Genomic DNA, 21921 nt, shown 5'->3' on the forward strand with positions numbered 1-21921 from the left:
GATTTTATTGGGATTTTAAGTTAAATCCCTAAGTTTTTCTATTTGACACAAATAAATGTCATAGAAATTACAACATTTACAAATAAAAAAAATGTTTATTTTCACTTTTTTCAATGTAATTGTTTTATATATATCAATCAAACTTTGTTTATAAAAAGCGCTACTCGTACTTAGGTTTTATATATATATATATATATATATATATATATATATATATATATATATATATATATATATTATATATATATATCCTTATTAGCCTAAATGCAGTAAGTTTGCATGAAAACATTTCTGACATTTTCTACCAACTATCCAAAAATAGAAATACAGTTTGGGCCAGAAGTTACCACACATAAGAGAATGTGTAATGTATACATCTATTAATATTTCAGACATCCTAGATGATCCGTTTGACTAAAGAGGAATGAATTGGAATTATACTGATTGGTGGATCAGGGAGAAGTTGCGTGGTTGCATGAAAATTTTAACAAAAAACATGAAATTAGAATCCCACACGACACTGTGGCAAAACATATTTGCAAATTTCAGAAAACTGGAACTGTTGGAGATCAACTACAAACTTGTCCAAGACATAAAGCGACCGATGAAGACATTATATAAATAAAAACTTATTTAACGTGTAATGTTTATTTTTTCTATGCACTGAAACTCATAGACACCCTGTATATATATTTTAAAGTGAATAATAAATGTAAAAATTACTTAAACAACATTTGAGTCAACAAGATACTTCATTGTACCCTTTGATGGACAGGCCACCTGTCCAGGGTAGACCCTGTCTAATGACAGCTGCTATAGGCTCCGCCCTCCCAACACAAGAAGGCAATTGATGACTGGAAAGTGAGGCTCAACTTAGTGAATATAAGAAAAAGTTGTTTGAACAAGTTTTAATTAAACTAACTTAAAAGTACTCAGGTTATTTTATTTTTATGGAAAAGGGCCCTAAAAGGAGGAAAGGGTAACAAAGCCTAACATGACTCCTCCACCTTTGGAGACGTGGATAAAAAGCTTACATTTTGAATTCGGGTCCTCATATTCCTACCTGAGATCTCCTTTGTGACAGATGACGCTAGAGATAATTGTGGGCGTAATTTTTATGGGCAGCTTCTTAGCCTGCTGATATCACTCCATTGGGGCCCCTTGCCAATCTTTGGCAAACCATTCAAGTGGCAACAAAGAGGCTAATTAGACGCTCCCTCACTGGAAGCCACGAAGGGCTCCAGTTTTGATACTTCCCAGGGAGACTCGGGGCCTCAGAGGTGGCACTGGGAGCTTTATCCGCGCACACAAACACACACATTCACACTCATCGACAGGACATTTGTAAGCACACTTGGGTTGGCCCTTTGGCTGCAACACATTTAGTCTTTGTGGCTGTCCTCCCCACAGTCTGCCAGAGCGATAGAATCAGAGAGAAGGGACCGACACATCTTCTTTCATGTGGCAGGGACCCATAGAGGGGATGCTAATGGGATATCGATGGGATTAGAACCAGGAGTGCCTCACATCCAGGAGAACACAGTCCCTGAACCAGAACTAAAACCTACTGAAATTTAGGGCCATATCGTTCTAATTCTATTGACTTTTCAAGTGGAGGGTTAATGGACTTTAGTACAGTAGGAAAGTTTTCTCCGTGCTTAAATTCGTCTTCTGTGAGTGGACAGATAAACTGAAGCATGGCCTCATCTTCTGCCAGCAGCTTCTGGGACTCAGAGATAGTCATCAGGAAGTTGATAAGACATTTGCATGTCACCTGATAACAGCCTGTAATTAGTACTCCCCCCCCAACCCCCCGAGCCCCTTACCATGGAAAAACATCGCACCCAACTTCCAGTAAAAAAGTGCCAACCTTGGAAAGCATGATGCTCCAACAGAAAAAAAAAAACAAAAAAAGAGCCCCATGGGTTTGTTTGAGCCAGCAAGGCCATGTCTGCCATTAGCCACACAGAGCCAGCTGGTCACATCAAGCCAGTTTGCCTGCTTGCTGTTAGTGAGTAAGCCCCTCCCACTACTCTTATCTAAAAGCAGGCGGGGGATCTAATAACCCCAAAGATTAGATCTTTCAGTTGTCATAACTGCCTTTAGGATACTAGAACCCAAACAGAAACTCTTGATTTTCACACTTTTCCTGCTACAAAAGTTGCGCCACCTGATGCTATTCGAACCTCAAAGCAATAACCGGCTCCTTGTGCACTGAGGAGCATGTGCATGTGTCCATTCCACATGATGTAGCCCCCCTGTGTTAAGTCTTTAATCGATACATCTCCCTACCCTGACAGTGAGGACAGAGCCCAGATCTGAGATCAGAGCGATGGCGGTGTAAATCTTTACGGTTCAACCAGAGCCTTTTAAAGCCGGTCTATAATTGGGCCTCAGCCAGCAGCTGCCTCCGCTGTGGCCATCACCGCGTGCTCGGTCAAAGCGGCAGTTCCTCAGGGGCATAAACAAACAGTGCACCTCCAATAAGGGCAGAAAAAGCACCTGTCTGTGGATAAAAAGACCGGCCATGTGGCAGCCCGGACTTGAATAAACCCTCCGCTGTTGTCTGTGGCTTTTCTTGGAGAGGTGTTTTCGTTGAGTGGGGCTTTTTGTGCCACTGGATTATTACACCAACATGTACTGTACCTCTGAGTGCAAGCTGGGGAGACTTAGCTCACCGAGTGATTTCAAATAGGGGGTAATCCACTCTCATGTAATGGATGCTTTGTTGCAAGACGGCTCTCAGAATGCAGAAAAAATGTTTGCAGTTTTGCAGGTTACAACCACGCGGTTGCTTTTCTCCAAGATGCTTTATTTTGGATGTTCCAAGACTGAGACAATAAAGCGAACGTCACTTAACCTGATACAAATCACTCACACCTCGCTATCGTTTTCTAACCACATGGGATCTTCTGCTATAAACCTCACCAGTGGAAATGTGCGTCTCTGTTAGCGTCTCAACACATTTTTAGAACAGATATAGTAAGATACTAAGATGTTCCCACTGGCAATCAGAGTGAATCTGGAAAATCTAAATATGGGTCAGCAATGCTTAAAGTGATCGAGGCATTTTTGGTTTGTTATTGGGGAAAAGAAATCTCTTTTTTGAGATTGCCTTCTCATAAAGTGAACTGGTCATGTTAAGTTATACAATAAAGCTCTCCTGGCACGAATGTCCACAATCTTGTTGGGGGAAAAAAATGACAAATGTGTCTAAAAGTGGGCAGCGAAGTGTTGATGTCACAAAACAAGACAATAAAGATGTAACCCTTGTTGGGAGTAGGGTCATCTGGACCCCACAAGACAATGGTGTTTGATTTTCCCTGGCAAACATGAAATCCTGTCCATCTTCATCCACATTTGTCATGGGATGGATAGCACGTCGATGTAAGGCTTGGGTCATCTGGACCCCATAAGATAGCACAAGGCTTAAGGAAGAAACGACAGAGAGAAAACATGCCTGAATTTCCTTCTCACAAGTGGTAACTATGTGAATTGTGAAATTAAAACAACCAATTGTGATCAATTTTTATCAATTAATCGGCTTAATTGGATTTATATTCTTAGAATCCAGTCATGTCGATCTGTCAAATTGTTAATTGAATCATTATAAAATCTTTACAAAAGGAAATAAATCAATTACTCCAATATTGGAAAATACTGGTTGGATTGAGACATTTTATATTACGGATGTAGTAATCACTACAGTAATATTTAGAAATACTTTGAATTTAGCAATGCCCATGCAGTGTTCTAATAATGTTCCATTTGTATTATTTTGAAAAACAACAGTGGGCGGATCTTTATGAAACTAAAATGTGAAAAGATTCAACATCAATTCTTGTTCACTTGTTTGTTGGTATACATATTTAATTTACACTTCAACTTAAATTTTTGTCATATACATAGGATAATATGAAACTTAATAAACTGGCAGCGTACAGGCCAAAGAGCAAGCACTGAGTATGAAAAACGATCAGGTGACTCAGTAGGAAAAAGACATTTCAATAAAATCTATAACAATATAGTCAGCATTAAGTGATTTAAGGTCACAAAAGTGTCCATATGCTGCAAAATGTTCAAAGTATAAAGTGATGTTCCTTTGTGGTGGGGTAGGTGGGAGTACAGGAAGACAGGTATTAAGTATTCTGGTTAGTCACTTAATTATCTTGCAAGAAATTCAAGGAATCTGGAAAACTTCACCTGCACTGTTCAATGCCAGATATTTATCTCTGAGTAACACTGGGTAAAGTTTTGGCTAAAGAAGTCCAGCATCAATTCTAGGTCAGTGTATTAGATGGATTAATATGGACTATGAATCATATCATCTACCAAAAATTATGATATGAATCGAACCTTTGATATCTTACACCCCTAAAAGCTATATTATTACACAGAGATCGCGAACTCAATCAATTCTGCTGTTAAAGTGTAAAACCTTGAAGTTAATGTTTGATTGTGGCCAAAACACAAAAGTCAGCATGTTAGGAAACAACTTGACCCGACCTCAGCATGCCCATTACACATGTTCATGCATGCATAGCTATCACTTCCAAAAAAAAAAAAAAAAAAACGGTGTGGACAGCGATCCGAGCTTCTTGGTTCACTAAGAAGGATTGCCAAGGGTTATCTGTCTTTCTCCGATATGCACAGATAAGGGCCATGGGCTTGCTGTTTAAACACCTGGGGCCTGGGGTATTAGAGGGCCCTCCGTCCCCCTTTGCCACAAAAGGAGAGGAAATGGAAGAGTGAGCTCTGGCTGCTGCTGCTGAGGGGAACGTGTGTGGAAAGCAATGAACACGAGTGTGCGCGCGTGCGGAGGTTAATGCGGGGTGATTATTTCCACCGCCACCTTACACCCCGACACAACCTTCACCCAAACAAAAAAGTAAAGATGACGAGGAGCAAGGGCAGGAATCACGGATGTGTCCTCTTCATTCACTTTCTAAAACATTCAAAAGAAAAAAGGGACATAAAAGATTTGAATATTATCTTCATGTATATGCTAAAAAGTGTCATTTTTACTTATACATTACAGTGAGGGTCAGTCATTTGCATGAGAATGGGCGATTAGAAGAAAGAGATAAACCAAGGATAGTTCCTGTGAACTAGAGTTCAGAATACCAAGCACTTTTTAAGTGTACCGAGTACTTTTTTGTCCTTTGTTAGTCTGTTTCTACAAAAATAGCCTTGTGCATCATTTGCATTTGTTTACACAAAATCTGTAGCATACATTAGTTTTCAAGGCCATGGGGATTGAAATATTCCAGTAGTCTCTGTAAAGTTACATACACCATGTGACACGTTCAAAATCGTGCTAAATGAACGCGCATTTAGTCCATGGGGTTCACACTGGACAAGCAGGGAGGGGCTTCTTCTCCGTCTTTTTCTATTGTTTACTAGCACATGTCTGTCCTCTACAGTTGGAAGAAGCTTGAAACCACAATGGATAATTTCTCGTCCAGGATCAATTTTCCGAACTTTGGCGCTTCCACTAATTAAAAGCAACACCATCCATACATCAAATCCAAGTCCCTGATTGGTCAAAGTCTGACCTGATTTAACTTGTATTGCGTGTTTATTGACCGCACGAGTTAAACGTAAAGCCCGTCCTTTTTTGACATGCTGGCTGTTCGTAAAATCAAGGGTCTGGATTAACGGACACGGAATGGTCCTCCAGACGTGTTCAGTACCAGTACCCAAACCCGGTATCCTAACCCGTCACCGGACGCGGTACAGGACCCAAATGGTCCAGGTTTGATAGCAGGTCCAAATAACTTTGTGGTGCCACAATATTTAGATTTGAATCCTAAAACTATTTATTTCGTGTTGACAGAAAATACTGTTTTTTTTTTTACTGATGATTTTTTAAGCAGAAAGAACAAAATCCCCCATTATGTTACAGCTTTCATGCTTTTTTCCTTTCAAACTATTTTGTTTTGTGGTAAAAGAAGAAAAAAACACTTAAAATTATTCATCCACTGCTTTCCGTGCTTTCAAGAAGTAAATGTGTGTTTGCTGCACATACCTAGGAAAAGAATAGAAAGAAAAGACGAGCTTCAAGTATCTGAAGTGAAAATGACTCTCTCTGCAGTGGATGGAGAAGCTTCAGACTCCTTACAGTTGGCCTTCACATATAGTTCAGGGATGGATTTGTCACTCAAATGCTGATGAGAAGGTATTTTAACTATCGTTTGTCTAAATCCAGCACTTAGCACAATGCTTTTGAGGGTGCATGACTTTGAAGGTTAAATATCCAATAGTTTTTTTTTTTTTTTTGCGATTGAAAGGGCGGAAATAACAGCTAGCATACTCTTTGTTTCATGCTTACCAACATTTTTGGTCACGTTTCAACTTTATGCTATATTTATAGAGGATTTTTGTACTTCCACTGCTAGGTTTGCAGCTGATTTATCAAAGGTGTCCTGATTGTTTGTTTTTTTGAGAAATCCTACGTACATTCAGACTTGGCTTTAGTTCAGCCGCTGTGCACTGTATGTTTGTTTGCTCTGACGTTAACCTCTCCGTGCTTCACCTTTACCTAACTGACCTGGATTAATAGAAGCAGGCACGTGATTATGTCTTTGTGGTTGCATCATAAGCAGACACACACAGGTGGAGCGCACACGAGACCACAACAGGTCATTTCTAGTCTATTTTGAGCAGTTTTTATTTTTATTTTTAACATTTGGTCGTTATTTATTGTTTTCACCAAATTCTGCAATAAAACACACAACTAGATCTGTATTCTTATCTTCTCCTATTTTATGGAGCTAAATTGGGACCAAATTATTTCAAACCCCCCCAAATAAAACAAATTGAAAAGAATATTGGTGTTTGGCCACAAAAAATTTAAGATGTCCAAAACTCTTTGCTATTCTAAAATAAACTTAATTCTTTTCAACTTGAAATGTTCTGTTTTTTAGGTTTCAAAACAAAAAAATTCAGTTTCAAAACTTTTTTTTTCCCCACTTTCAACTTTTTTTTTTAAAGTTTTTTAATCTTAAAATTTCAGTTTCAAAACTTTTAGCCATGTTGGGGCGGGGCTAACACAAAGGACCAATCAAAATAGATGAGGGTGGTAACTTCAGTCCCGGTGCATTCACTGACTCTGAGAACTTGGATAATTACGGTAGGAAAATGGGGGTTTTGTCTACGATCATAGTCTGAAGACGGCTGTAAAAATCAGAGTTTTATCGCATACAAACCGTCCATTCAGAGTTAAAACTGGAAAAAAAGTTTTGAAATTTAAAGTTCAATTTTTTTAAACAAAATAAATGACTTGTCTGTGGATGTTTGAAATGTAATTACATCACTGATCTTAAGGATCCTTAATAACCTGAATCTGATTGTAGGATATAAATATTTGACATGAAATCCTGAACAAGATGTTGATAATTCATGTAAAAACAATGTGGTGGGATTATATAAGTTCGCTTCCGCCCATTCCCTTGTGATTGACTATGTAGGATGTTATTTTATGTATTTTTACCTGACTGAAAAAACATTTCATTCATTCAAAAATATATTTTTTCAGTTAGTTTTATTTGGGTTTCAAACACTATTGGTCCCAATTTAGCTCCATACTTATAAAAACCGTATAGTTATATTTGATTGAAGTGTCCCAAATGCACAAATCAAATGTGTTATATCTGATTGCACGCTTTGAAAAAAGGACAAAAGCTTACTGCTATTAAATTAGGACTATTATGTATTTGTTCTGACAAGACCCTTTATTTCTTCCCATCAACACGCACGTCTACGAGAACCTTTAAACACAACACTTGCGGAGTGTCAGAGTAGGTGTGGCGCTTGTTATGATATAATCCAGGGCACAGAGGAATGAGAGGCAGCGGAGACCAGATTTATACAGGAAGTGGGTACTTTCTGGTGCGTTGGTTTTAACACACACACACAGACACCTCACACCACTGACCTGTGCCACATCTGGAAACAATTACACTCATGTTTGACTTGACCTGCCTGCTCCAAGTGAACTCTGCCAACCTCTTTATGCGCCTGTTGGAGGGACAACGGCGACCCTGACACGGCGACCGCGCTGAAATGATGTGTAATTAGTCCGAGGAAACACGACTCCGCTTGTCTGAAATAAAACATCACGAAGGATCGACAGTGTGACGGCTGTACACACACACACAAAAAAAAGAAACGAAGCGTGAACTTGATTTGCTATCAAATGACCCACAAAGGAATTTGAGAAGACATGAGGAGCACCAAGCATGTCAGGCTTGCACAACCGAGCTTTCATGTATGGACAGCGAAGCAGAAAGTGGGGTGATGCAATGTTTGATTTCTCCACTTCACGAGGCTGTCAGGACAGCACATGCAATATTAAAGAGTGTCGTGTCTGCGTATCAACCACTGCAAATTAACCCATTAGTATGCTGCAGGCTGAAGCGCGGAGATCAATGCATGAAACGGTTCAAGATTTCCCAGCTTGAGCAGATTGATGAAATTCCTCTTGAAACACAGGCAACCATTTCACTCACAGCAGACTTTTCTCATGACGGAGGCTAATGTAGCCTGTCCATTAATACACTGAGACTATATTACTGGCTGGAAGCTTAAGTGCATTTTTAAGCTATTGCGCTTGAATCATAAGCAGCTCAAAATCCACCTTTATAGTTGATTCTTTTTTGTTTCCTTACGGAAGGACGAACACAGTGTCAATCCATGCAGAAAGTCCCCTTTTATTGGATGAATAATGGCCACTTGTCATGAAGGCCACACAAAAGTCTACACTTTCAGAAGTAATTACCAGCGGCGAAAAGTAAGCAACTTATTAAACAGTGTGGAAACGCTGCACTGTAATGCAGAGTGTGACTGCAAACAAGGACACCTCTCCCATGGGTAAAAGACGCTCCCTGACATTCATTCTCAGCTAAAGGAAAAAAAAAAAAACTTGGACTGGATCGGCTCAAAGCTATGTATGCCAAGATACTGGGCTCCAGAACGATCAGATGGGTGAGGGGGTTCAAATCCACAAGTGAACTTTAACCACTTTGCATTCCTATTGATTTGAGCAAACACTGCAGGGTGAGAAGGTGGCCTTCAAGTTGAGAAAAAAAGAAGTTTCCAGAAGAGAAAAGATCTCTCTGACGGTGCAGAAATCCTCACATGATGTAAGAACACATCGAACAAGACGTGTGAGTCAACTGGGTCAAGACAGGTATCGGTACTGTACTGCAGTGGTCCTCCGCGTTTAACAGACAAAAACAAAATATGTCCAAATTTTTAAAATGTAACTTTTTACTATGAATAAAAACAAGCAGGACTATTATTCCAGAATTAATCATCTTGAACCTTAAATAACTTTCAATACTTTACTCTCCATAAAAATATATTTTGTCAAAAGTTAGAAATAAGCGGTTCATTAATAACAATAAAATAAAATGATCTGGAGGGCCGGATATAATTAAGCGGAGGGCCGGATCCGGCCCCTGGGCCTCGACTTTGACACATGTGCTCTATGGTGAACTATATAGTGCATTCACCATTTTTTAATACTGTCCGAATCTACAATTCCAAAATCGAGTGAAATTTCCCAGAAGTCCTTGCTAGCATGCATCGATGATCACTACATTAGCGACTACACAACACAATACATTGCGGTCGAACAATTTCAATTTTTTGCGACAAAAAAGCGTGTTGAAAGGTAATTTTTTTTTTCTTATTATTAAACCATCCACAATTTTATTACCAGAACATAGTTGAGTCACAAATAGACGTCATGATTCGATTCAATTTTCACTTTGTGCAATCGGTGACATCATATACGACGTATAGAAAAAAGAAAAGTAGTGAGCATCATGTCCGAATTGCTTTAAAATCCAGGGCACTAGATAGTCCCGCACTATATAGATTAATAGTAAGTAGGCATTTGTTGGCATTAGTTTCCACTCATCCGCAATAATAATGCATAAAATGTAGCAACTTAATGATGTCTAATGTTACCAAATTCTACTTATAAAGTTGTTTAAAGGGTGGATTCATTTATTATATTTGGAGAAAATCTGTTTTAGTGACTCTTTTTATTATTTTTTATTTGTCGTCCCTTAAAAGTCGGACAGGGATGAAGTTGGCGTCCATTTCGAATTGACATTTTCATGATTTCTACACAAAAAACTAGTGTAAAAATAAAGTTTAAAGCAGCGGGACATATTTTACTTAAGATTAATTTACCCTCAAAAGTTAAGGGAAACAACAGGCCGTTCTGTAAAAATATTGTCTGTTCCGTGATCTGAAAAAGGCTCCTGCTCTCTGATCAATAGGGAGTTTTCTGAGCATGTTGTAAAATTACTCAGCCTTACAGGTTTATTTATATGCAGCGACTGAAACAGTGCTGCGCAGCTGCCACTCCCCTGTCCTAGAACTACCTCCTTGTCTCAGGTTCAGCACTCATTTCCTGAGCTGACCGTCTACTCCAATTATCAAGCTAATAAGGGCCCCCCTTGTGCAGTTATGGGAAAAGGGAGGGGAGCGGGTCCTGGATGAGGGAGCTCCACATTGGTAAGTGTGTGTGATAGCTGCCGCCCACATCTCGGAAGGTGTGACTAATGGTCTTGGACAATGTTAAGACAGCATTGCTTCAGCAGTCACCTGGGCAGGCTTGGCAGCTACTAAAGGAGTAAATCTGTGGTTCCGAGCTGGCGGCTGCACAAAACTGGGCTTTATGTGACTGTAAATGGAACTCATGCAAGTGCAATAAAACGGAAACATAAAGGGATCGCTTCAGTTGTTGTTAGGGTCCATCAAGTAGAACAAAAGAAAACTACTTTCCCTATTTTACAAAGATTTGACACTGTAAATAGTGAAACTTTGGATCAATAAACAAATTATTATATTTGTTTATGAGTAGCTGAGTAAACCATGAAAGCAAAAGTTTAATTTCATGAAAATCATTCAATTAAAATGAAAGAAATTACTGAAATTCTGTTAATTGATCCAATGCTTCACTTTTTACAGTTTATGTTTAGAAAACAATTGAAACAAGAAAAGTTGCATTACCTGCTATAATTCTAGTGTAAATGCTTTTTGCTTAAAGCGTTGTCCAAAGGAATTTGCTTATAATGCAAAAGCTGTTTGCAAAATGTTGAATTTGCTCAAAGACTGGAAATTTTCTTAAAGAACTATGAAAGAGCGCCAAAGTTGGCCTAAATTTCTGAAAAATGTATGGTAATATTGCTTAAAAATCCCGAACACGTGCAAATTTGGCAAAAAATATTTAGTGTGTTGCTTAAATATTAGATAAACTCCAAATTAGCACAAAAATGTTAATAGATGCCAAATTAGCCAAAAAAAGCTAGCTTGTTGCTTAAATACTAGCTAAACTCCAAAATAGCCTAAAAATCCTCAGTAAACTAAATTAGTTAAAAACTTTAGCATGTTGCTAAGATAGAAGCTAAACTCTAAATTTGCCTAAAAAAATTCCAGTATATAACAAATAAGCCAAAAATATTGTCACGTTGCTAAAATATTAGCTAAACTCCAAATTAGCATAAAAAAAATCTTCAGTAAATGCCAAATTAGATTAAAAAAAAAGCTAGCACATTGCTTAAATACTAGCTAAAATCAAAAACAGCCTCAAATTCCTCAGTAAACTAAATTAGTCAAAACATTAGCCTCATGCTAAAATAGAAGCTAAACTCTGAATTACCCTAAAAAACCTCCAATAGATAAACTAGCCAAAAGCGTTAGCATGTTGCTAAAATATTAGCTAAACTCAATTTTTTTTTTAAACTACTACATAAGATGAAAACATAGTCCATAAATATATTAAAGACTTGTTTCTAATCTACTTAAAATGTTGAAATTTGAAGATTCATTTCCTATGGGGCATATTTTGCTCAATATTTCAAAAACTATAAAAATATGAAAACCAAAAATACAGCAGTAATAATCTGAACAAACTGAAAGTTTTGATACCAAGAATGATGAAATCACTGAAAGTGTGATTGAGTTTTATGTGCTGAAAAACATACAGAAAGGAGCAGGAGAATCACTATGGTGTGAATGATTACTAAACATTCACACAATTGTGAAGTTTTAAAACCCATTTTCATTTGAACAGGATATTGTGCAGAAATGTTACTTTTTTCGTTTCCGGCTCAGAAGCTAAACAGACGTTAGCTTACCTGTGCTGCTCCACGGCTTCATTATCTGGCAGCTCTGCGCCGCAGACGTTACAGCGTTCGTGCTGGTTCCTGCCGTCCGGTTTCATGCCCACCGCCAGTTCCCCGAGCTTGCTGAAGAATTCTCTCTGGATGAAGCTTTGCGGCAGCAGCCCCCCGTACGCGCTGAAGTCCATGGACATGGCCAGGGCGGGGGACATGGGGAGCCCGGAGGCCATGGACACCGGCATGGACATCATGGCGTCGGATTTATGGTTGACAGGAAGCGAGTACAGCGAGGCCAGGTGTTTCTCGGTCATTCCTGCCATGGCTTCCAGCCCCATCTGGCTGACTTCGGCTTGCTGGTCGCCCATGTTGTCGTCGCGGATGTAATGCAGCTCTCGAGCGCTGGTGATCACGCTGCTCCTCGTTGGCGTTCCGGGGCCGTCTCGGTTCCTGTCCTCGCCGCTTCGCTCGCCGTTGCTCGAGACGCCGGACTCCATATTCTGAGGACTGTCGTGGCCGTTGCCGCTCATGTCCACCTGCATCATCTCAGTCTTGATGTCGGTCATCAGGTGGTGGGAGTTGATGTGGACGGGCTGCTCGCCGCCGAAGCCCTGCTGGAGCAGAGACTGGCCGATGCTCATCAGACTGTCCACAGCCGCTTTGGTGGGACTCAGGTTGGAGACGCTGTAGGAGGTGGAGACAGAGGGACTCTGGTCAACCATGCCAGGCATGTTGGAGGCTTGCTGAGCTCCCGACAGGCTGGGAGTCTCCAGGGAATGCTTTTTGGAGTTCTTGGCTCCATTTTGGCCTTTGCGCTCCTCGTCGTCTTCTGTGCTCCCGTCATTAGCGTTGACATCCACATCGTTCTCGTCAGACGACTGGATGGTTTCCAGGATCTTGAGGCATTGCTCCTCCAAGTACTCGATCTCCAGGATCTCGGCTGCATACAGAAGGTCATCCAAGTCCTCCACCTTGGCTTGAAGAGTGGCAGTGTAAGCATACTCCAAAATCTGCTGAAAAGTCTTTGGTGAAAGAAAGTCCAGGGTGTAATGCTGGCTGCTGCGGTGGAAGAGGATCTCAAACATTTTGCTGGTGCAGGCGAGCACAGTCCGGTGAGCGTGAAACTCCTGACTGTCGACCATGATGACCACGTCGCACAGGGTCCCCGCCAGGCGCATCTGGTTGGCCTTGTGCAGCAGGGCAGTGGGATGGTTGGGGTTCTGGAGCTGGATCATACCCATCTTAGTTAAATCCATGATATTGATGTAACCTGCCAGGCCCACTCATGAGGCTCGCCTTCCCCGCTCAGCAGAGATCGTTGCTGTTTTTGTAAACAAAATCAAACCTGCATGGAAAAAAACAGAGAAAATGTCAATGGGGGAAAATAGTTTTCTTTTTTTATTTAAGCAGCTATTTTAGAGTGGCCAGTTATTTACTAAAATTGAATTTGCAGCTCAAAACTCTTCATGACCTTGAAAATAAATGTAATTAAAAAATACATTTATTCAAAATCCCACTGCGAACATCTTTTGATCAATTTAGAACCATTTCCAGGAGATCTTTTGATCATAATTTTTACCCGAAATCGAACATTCTGTGTCGTTTTTTAGGACATAGTTTCTGCAAAGTGATAGAAGTTCAAGTTGTGGTTGGTGCAGAGCAACCCCGCCCCCACTTCCCATCGGTTTGCACGCTCTCCCACTAGCTTACAGCCCCTCACACCTCCAACCTAACATAATTGTTATAGGTGGGATTGTTGGTGCAGTGCAACCCCGCCCCCACTTCCCATCGTTTTGCACGTTCTCCCACTAGCTTACAGTCCCTCACACCTCCAACCTAACATAATCATTGCAGGTGGGATTGTTGGTGCAAAGCAACCCCACCCCCACTTCCCATCACCCATCGGTTTGCACGCTCTCCCACTACCTTACAGCCCCTCACACCTCCAACCTAACATAACCAGCGCAACAAACATGGCGAGCAACATTGTAGATATCCAGACGGACAGTTTCAAACTAGCTAAATAAGACGTCTGCATCAGAATGGATCTTTTTCAAATCAATTGTTTTCCGTCTGCTCCTGATTCACAGCGATTTGAATAAAAAAATCCTCAGAAATCCCATTTTTAGCTTCATTTTCTTTATATATGTCCATTATTATTTAAAAAAAATGCCATAAAAACATGTTTTTTGTCAAATTGGGAACATTTCTCCTGAAAAGTGTTTGATATCAAACTTCTCCAGGCTGGAATTACAAACACACAGAGCGCTGAAGAATACTTAGTGGCGTTGTTCCTATATTAGCAGACGGCACTGATTGGATTTTCTGAAGAGAGACAATTTGTTAGCCGTCCAACAGGCTCATCCTGCATACCAATAGGTCCAGCATATGTTATGTTAAAGAGATGTCTTCATTTGCTTATCTGATGGGGACGTACACCAGTTAAACAAGGCGGAATTGTGGGCTTTCGCCGCCGCTTGCTTCACAAAGAGCGTCAGCAGCCTCTCTGAAATTAAATAGCATCTTACTCAGTATTCTCATCACAGACGGGAGCAGGAGAGCAGTGGCCAAAAAACGGGTGAAAAAGACAGCAAGATGAGGCAAAAAACCCACAACACGGCCTCAGAGAGCTCCCAAACGCCGGAGATCTGCTTTTATTCAAGCTAACAACATGTTGCTCCACCTCATTCCTGAAACCTTTTTTGACCCCGACTTAAATAAACTCAAACGATTGACATAAGAAGAACAACAAAACACTGATCTGTTTCTTTTTTTGAATGGAAATAGATAAAAAGAGGACGCAGAAGGGAAAGAGTTAAATCCATCCCCTGACCCACATTCTGCCTGAGCCCATTGATGGCCTCATTTATCCAGCTCTATGACCAATTACAAGATGTGGCAGCTCATTTAGCGTTTTCCTCTTGATCTGCTCATTAATGTGAAGAAAATTCTGCAAAACTTCTATTGGAAACTTTTACATTTAGAATAATTTGACCTGAAGTGGAGCTCCTGAAATGTAATCCACAGGTTTGTGGTGATGGAGCCACAGCTGAGGGTTCATGCCTCCAACCCTGCGTGATCTTTTCTACATGTTTAGCTGCGATTTACGAGCCCGTTTGGTGATCGATGCTCTGCGCGCTCTGAAAGTAAGTTTGGATTTGGAGACGGGGAGCTGCGCGCGCGCGTCTAGACAGCCCTCTTCGTCCACCACCAGACGGATGATACACAAAAGGTTGTGCATTACGCACATGAACAGCACGCACGGCGTTAAGTACATGGAGGAGACCCCTTCCCCTGGATGTCAGGGCAGACTTGAGGAGGAGAGCGGAATCAATCCGGTCACGAGTGCGTCTGGCGTTGCGCGCCCCGACGAGCCAGCCACAACAGGAATCCACGCCGCTCAATATCCCAGACGGTGACAGACAGACAGCAGAAATGGCACCGAGGAAATCAAAAAAAGTGCTGGCATCGCCGGAGTTTGTTTAAGCCGGGGGTTAAATACTCCACCGCTGCCGGTGAAGAGGATGAAGAGGAGGAGTGGACGAGAGGGATCAGACAGGTTCGATAGCCGATCAATGTGCCATCGCGTTGGCTACCAGCTTCTCACCTCGCAGCATGCGCGTGCAAGCCACTATTGACAATCGAGCCCAATTAATCAATCAATCAATGAATCAATCAATCACCTGTGGTTTGCTTAAAGAGCACTGTCTCCCCGTGATGTCATCACGGTTAAATCAACCACGTCTGGAGACACAAGGACGAACAAGTGCGTCGCTGTCACCAAATGGCACAATTTGCGTCTCCAAAATCTAAATGTCCACTCACGCGCCCCGCAGCCCGGCGTCATGAGCTGTCTGGCTCCAGGTGAAGCAGCCAGACCTCACGTCCTCTGACTCAATCTCCAGAATACTAACCAGACAGAGGGGGAGACGGGGAGGGTTACGTCAATTGCCATATCTCCACCACAGCGCACGTTAACGCAAACTTCCACACCTTGCAGCGCCACCAGGTAAACACTTGTTTTTAGCCGCAACTCCGGAGCAACTTGCAGTTGGCGAAGTGGCGTTAACTTCAGCCAAGAGGTTGAACGGGGACACGCGAAACGCACGCGAACATCCAGATGGTGAATGGAATAACGCACGGAGACGCGTGCGGAGCGGAGGCACTTGTCGCCGGCGGAGGTCAATGCAGCCGCCGCCGCTCGTGCAGCCCGGGTCGGTACTCACCTAAGTTGCACGTTTGTCTCCGTATGGTGCACGGGGATCGGGGGCTACACCATAGTAAGGCAGTTCGCAGTGCCCGCTCTCTCAACACGCACTAACTCCTTTCTTCTCTCGCCTTAGCAAATCAACACGGCGCTGACGTCAACGCAGCCAGACGAGCAGCAGGCAGGCAGGCAGGCGGGCAGGCGGGCAGACAGGAAGGCAGGCGGGCAGACGGCGCTGCGCTCCAGCCCATACAAACACTGAGAAAGTGAGACACCTAGGGGGCTGTCTCGTGTCAGACCGCTCCAGTACAGCAGGGAAGGAAAGGTGAGCGACACTGCCCTCTCTGCAGCTGTTTGGACACGCAGCTGCTGGCAAACTCCAGATCTCCTCTTTCTAAAGCGAAGATCTAAAAACGGAAGGAATCCAAGCAGAAAAACTTCTCTTTTAATGATTATCTCTAACCAAGAATCTTTATTCACATCATGTAGTCCACAGTTACATTGTTCCAGCAGCTCTTTGCTATAATCACCTTAAAACTCTTTGATTTTTAATAAAAATTACAAAAAAAAACCTTTTAGGTTAAATATTGGCTGTGTGACCTTCCATGACCTTTACTCACATCTTTTACAATAAACTCCAGACATGTTTTCAGGTTTGGTTACAGATTATGATTTTTTTATTCCAGAATATGAGGCAGATTTTCTACTTTTTAAACAAATTCAAGCATTTAAAGTGCAGCTTTGTAGTTTGAAAAATGCAGTAAAGGGTCACTTAATTAGCTCTGATTCAATGTATGTTTGTTAAATTTACTAATTATTCACTAAGATGCTAAACAAAAGATTTAATCACCTCCTACATCATTTACTGCACTGAGATGATCCCATGTGATGTAGCTTGACTTTTATTTTGAAAGGAAATCATGTACACTTCTGTTAAAGGTTTCAAACTATTTCCTATCTCTAAAATTGTGTCTTTATCAAAATACATGAAAATAATGCAAACTTTTTCATGTTCTTAGTGACTTGCTAGTAGTATTTTTAATAGTTTAATTTGTTTGTTTTAAGTTTATAGATGGAGGAAGACGACTGGCTGAGGCAACCCCTGAAGGAAGCAGCTAAAAGGAAAAGAAGACAAATATATAAATATATTTTTTTAAATCACAGCTGACATAACACCTCCTCCTACAACATTTGTTGCATTGAGATGATCCAATGTGAACCAGCTTGACTTTTATTTTGAAAGGAAGTCATGTTAACTTCTGTCAAAAATTGCAAACTATTTCCTATTTTGAGAATCGTATCCTTATCAAAATAAATTCAAATAATACAAACTTTTTTCATGTTCTTGCTAGTAGTATTTTTTTAACTAGAAATGTAATTTGTTGTTTGTTTTAAGTTTATAGATGGAGGCAGGTGATTGGCTGAGGCAACCTCTAAAGGAAGCAGCTAAAAGGAAAAGAAGACAAACTTATTATTTTTTTTTATCACAGCTGACATAACACCTCCTCCTACATTTGCTGCGTTGAGATGATCCCACGTGAACCAGCTTGACTTTTATTTTGAAAGGAAGTCATGTTAACTTCTCTCAAACTATTTCTTTATGTTACAGTTTTATCATACTAGTATCAATAATATAAATACAAATCTGTGTCTTATTTTTCTAAAAAGTAAAGTACGACTGTCTGGTTTGTTTTTGGAGAAAAATCGACTCGATTGGCTTTTTTTTTTTAAGTATTGATCGTTGCAAAGCCTTCAACTAAATAAAAATATAAACTCAGTCTGACATTATGATGTAATGTGTCACAAAATAAATGCAAATAACTCAACTTTTGTCAGATATTTAAATTGAAGGTATTTCTTTGTTTTCAATAGGTGTGTGAATGTTTAGGAAAGAACATTAAATGCATTTAAAACCTCAAAAAATAGAATTTTCATGGTAAGGTTTTAAGGTTTTTGGGATAATTTAGAGTTTAACTTATATTTAAACATCACACTACATATTTTTACAAAATTGGCATGTACTTTAAAGCAATTTTACAATAAAGTTTTCAGAAATTGAGGTCAACTTCAGCGCTCTGTCATAGCTATTGAATTAAATGTCCAGTATTTTAGAAAATTCAACAGTTTTCAGCAAATCTTCTCAACAATTAAAGTAATTTGCATGATGATTTTCAGCAAAAAGCTTCAGCATCTTTAGCCACTACTTTCAGGAAAAAGCATTCGCACTATATTATCACAGGTAATGAAACTTTTCTAGTTTCTTAGTGACTTTTGCTAGTAGTATTTGAATTATTTTTTTATATTTTCCATCCTTCATTTAACCTTTTATTTTAAAAACATTTCTAGCATTTTCTTTTGTGCAAAACGACTCCAACATGGTGACTGGAAAAGTTTAACAAAAAATGAACAGCTAACAGCTCCTCATTCAGCTTCTCCAACTTCAACTTTTGCTCTTCAAAATGTGGCCGTTTTCTGCCACCACTGATGAAAAATGATCCAAATGTTGCTCAAAAACGAACTTTTCTTTGGCGGAGTGAGCAGCTTGTTCATTTCAATCTCTTAACTCTTCCGCCCTGATGTATGGAGCTCCTCTAATTCCACATATGAAGCAATTTCCCGCAACATAGACACTCAAGGACCAAAATGATGAATCCACAGAGCGGCTCTCGGGAAATATTGCGGTGCATTACCAGCCCCTGACTGCTTTAATTCTCCTCTGTTGTCAAATATTTAGAGACGCAGTGAGTCGTACACCTCATAATTATCAGGCTTGATCAAACTGTGGCGGTCCTTTCTACTAAAAGCATACGTTTGAGCTTTGCGCGACATAAACTTGATTGATGTATTTGCTTTAATGTTGACTGGGGGCGACCTCTTAGCTAAGCTTTCATTTCCCCCCCTGCTTTCATTCTTTTGTTTTGCTGCATTTAAAGGCTCTCAGGGATCCTCCAATAAATTCACAAACATAAATTGCACAACCTTCAGAAGGAAGAGGAAAAATGGATGCATTTCTTTTGGATACGTTTCCCAGATCCTATCGGATTGGGTAATCTTCCTGTTTTCTTGGAATATCGCAGCATCCTGGCACGCCATTTCGCACGAGTTTCCCTGCTTATGTGGGTCTCCTGAAGGCTTAGCGGAATATATTTACCGCCATCAAAATAGATCCTCCCAGAGGCGGCGCAGATCTAAATATGGCGCCTTTCTGCAAGGAGAATTATTTACAAAGCAACCGCAAGGAAGGCCAGGAAGGTGGGCGGGCCTCGGCGTTGATGAGTCGAGTCACCTTCGCGCCTCGGGCTCACATCGACACTTGACTGACTGGGGCTGATAAAATGGAAGCGTTGGATAAGCCGGGTCAGAGTGGACTTTCTGAGGGAGTCGGGGGTCATCCGGCATCTGCAACGGATCACTCAGTCGTTCTATCAGTCGGAGGCCGACGGCGCCTTCGATGGTTGGAGCGACAAGAACACGCAGAGAAAAGTAGTCCAGCAGAAATTCAGTTTTCCTTCTACAATAAATACAAGACAGGAGGGATATAAACACGAGTCTCTTTCACTATTATTAAATAAAATACATACTTTTAGAAAAAACCTTCACTGTTTTCTGTAACTACAATGCAAAATCTGAATTTTAGGAAAGCAGAAAGACCCTGGTTTGGAGGAAAGATGATTTTTGCAAGAAAAATCATCTTATTGAGAAAACAGTGGTTACAGTCTGCAGATGTATATTTTCTTTATTTCTTTACAAAATGTATCAAAAATATGTTTAATAAGTGAAATCTTTTGCCTCTTTTTCCAGAATATGTTGAATTTCCAACATCACTCAATAAATTGTTAATCATGTTAAAGTTAAGTTGGTGAAATAACAACATTGTTAAGATTATTCAGTAATTCCTCATGAAAACTCTAGATGATCTGATCCAAAGGGTTTGTGATCAAACTATAATAAAACGACACATAAAGTTTTGCTTGTTTATCAGGTTATTTGCTTTTTCCTTCATATTCTTGAAGTGGAAAATAAAATAGATGTTTTTTTAAAATCAGATTTTCACATTAAGAATTCTAGGTAAGACCTTTTTTCTTGTTAATTTAAAGAAAATCTGCCAAAGTGGGTACGAATTTGTGACTTCTTTTAAGGGTCTTGTTTTCACAGTGTGACTCATGACTTTTGACAGTTACAGTCTCAGTGTTTTTAAATGCACTTTTAAAATATTTTCATTCTTTGCACACAAACAATTTGCATCATAACTTGGTTTGAAAAAACCTAATAGGACCTGATTTCTCCTAAATGTGTGAATATTTTATTCCAACATTGTTTTATCATTATTGGTGGAGAACCTATATAAAGAAAATGAATCTCTAAACTGCATTTTCTTTCTTCTAATTGTTGTAAAACAGGATCAGACCAAAAATACAGTTTTTGTGATCCTCGTCGGGCCAAAACCTTCTGATGGATAGATCCACGAACGTCTTTGTTTGCTCGTCAAAACTATATGTCTGTAGCTCCAATATTGCTCGCCATTTTTGCTGCGCCAACAATGTTAAGTTGGGGTTGTGAGGGGATGTAAGCCAGCGGGAGAGAGTGTCAACCATGGGGGGCCAAGGTATCTTTTGGCCCGCCATTGGCTGCAGAAGCCGCGGAGTGTTTAGTTAAAACGGATAAAGTCAAAAGACAAACTCCACGTCTCTCATTAGGGTCCCAGTTTCTGTTTTCATTGGAAGAAAACTTGTTTTAGGCCTTGATGATAAAGACTTCAAAGACAAATGTTAATTTTAATTCTTACTTATGTGTGTTACCTTAATGAACACAGAATCAAAAGAAATACATTCAATCATATTCTTTATTTTCTCCTTTTGTTTCATGACATGCAAAAATTGGGCACCCCTGGTGTAAACAGACAGGAAGGAGGAGCTATCTGCTAAAGGCCCCGCCCACAACCCAGAAGTGAATCTCTAATGAACTCCTGCCACTCTGCAGAAACTATGTCCTATAAACGACACAAGTGTTCTGATTTTGGCTAAAACAGCATTATCATAAATAAAATAGATCAAAAGGGATCAGAGAGAGATTTTTAAACTTCAAAGCACCAAAGAAATACATCAAAGGACCATGTCAGTCAAATTGACTGTCATATTTTTTTCTTCTGCTCTATTTTTGTTCTATTTTTTTATGTTTTCAATGCTTTAAACCCAGAGAGACAAAAATGACAATTACACTGCAAACAGGAATCCTAATAAAGTAAAAAGACTCTTGTTTCATGAGAGGAAAATAATGAGAAAAATCATCTCATCAACCAAGTTATTCTATTAGCAAAATGATCTTAGAGAAAACATGCCTTAATGAGATGCTGCAAAATGAGGAAAAGGGTACACAAACTACATATATTTAATTTTTAGCTTTTATAATAAAAATAAAATAAATAAAAATAGATTTTCCAACACAAGAAAAGGTCATTCAGGATTCTTGGAGAGCTGGACGTTGCGGTAGAGTTCTTCTGGTGGAAACACAGACTGCGGGTCTGAAGGCAGCTTTCAAGGAAATCTCATTTCCTTTAAAATACAGAAGTGCTCTGGG

At 40.1% G+C, this 21921-nt stretch overlaps 1 protein-coding gene and 1 long non-coding RNA gene across 3 annotated transcripts in view; one reads left to right on the top strand and one right to left on the bottom strand.

Annotated features, from left to right (window-relative positions):
- The window catches only part of zbtb16a (zinc finger and BTB domain containing 16a), a 193728-nt gene extending 177234 nt beyond the window's left edge, over window positions 1-16494 (bottom strand). The window contains exons 1-2 of the mRNA XM_024266366.2: window positions 16364-16494; window positions 12156-13482 (exon numbers count right to left, since the gene is read on the bottom strand). Coding sequence (XP_024122134.1) covers window positions 12156-13393 — 1238 coding nt within the window. The 5' untranslated portion in view covers window positions 13394-13482; window positions 16364-16494. The remainder of the gene's footprint in view (window positions 1-12155; window positions 13483-16363) is intronic.
- LOC112142794 lies at window positions 15749-18170 on the top strand. Of its 2 annotated transcripts, none has more exons than XR_002918640.2 (3): window positions 15749-16351; window positions 16481-16669; window positions 17410-18170. It is a non-coding gene; the product is annotated as an uncharacterized LOC112142794 (long non-coding RNA). The 2 variants fall into 2 exon arrangements; XR_002918641.2 differs by having other exon boundaries at window positions 15758-16146.
- Window positions 18171-21921: the final 3751 nt, after the last annotated feature.

Source organism: Oryzias melastigma, linkage group LG14, assembly GCF_002922805.2.
Source record: "Oryzias melastigma strain HK-1 linkage group LG14, ASM292280v2, whole genome shotgun sequence".
NCBI classification, from domain to species: domain Eukaryota; kingdom Metazoa; phylum Chordata; class Actinopteri; order Beloniformes; family Adrianichthyidae; genus Oryzias; species Oryzias melastigma.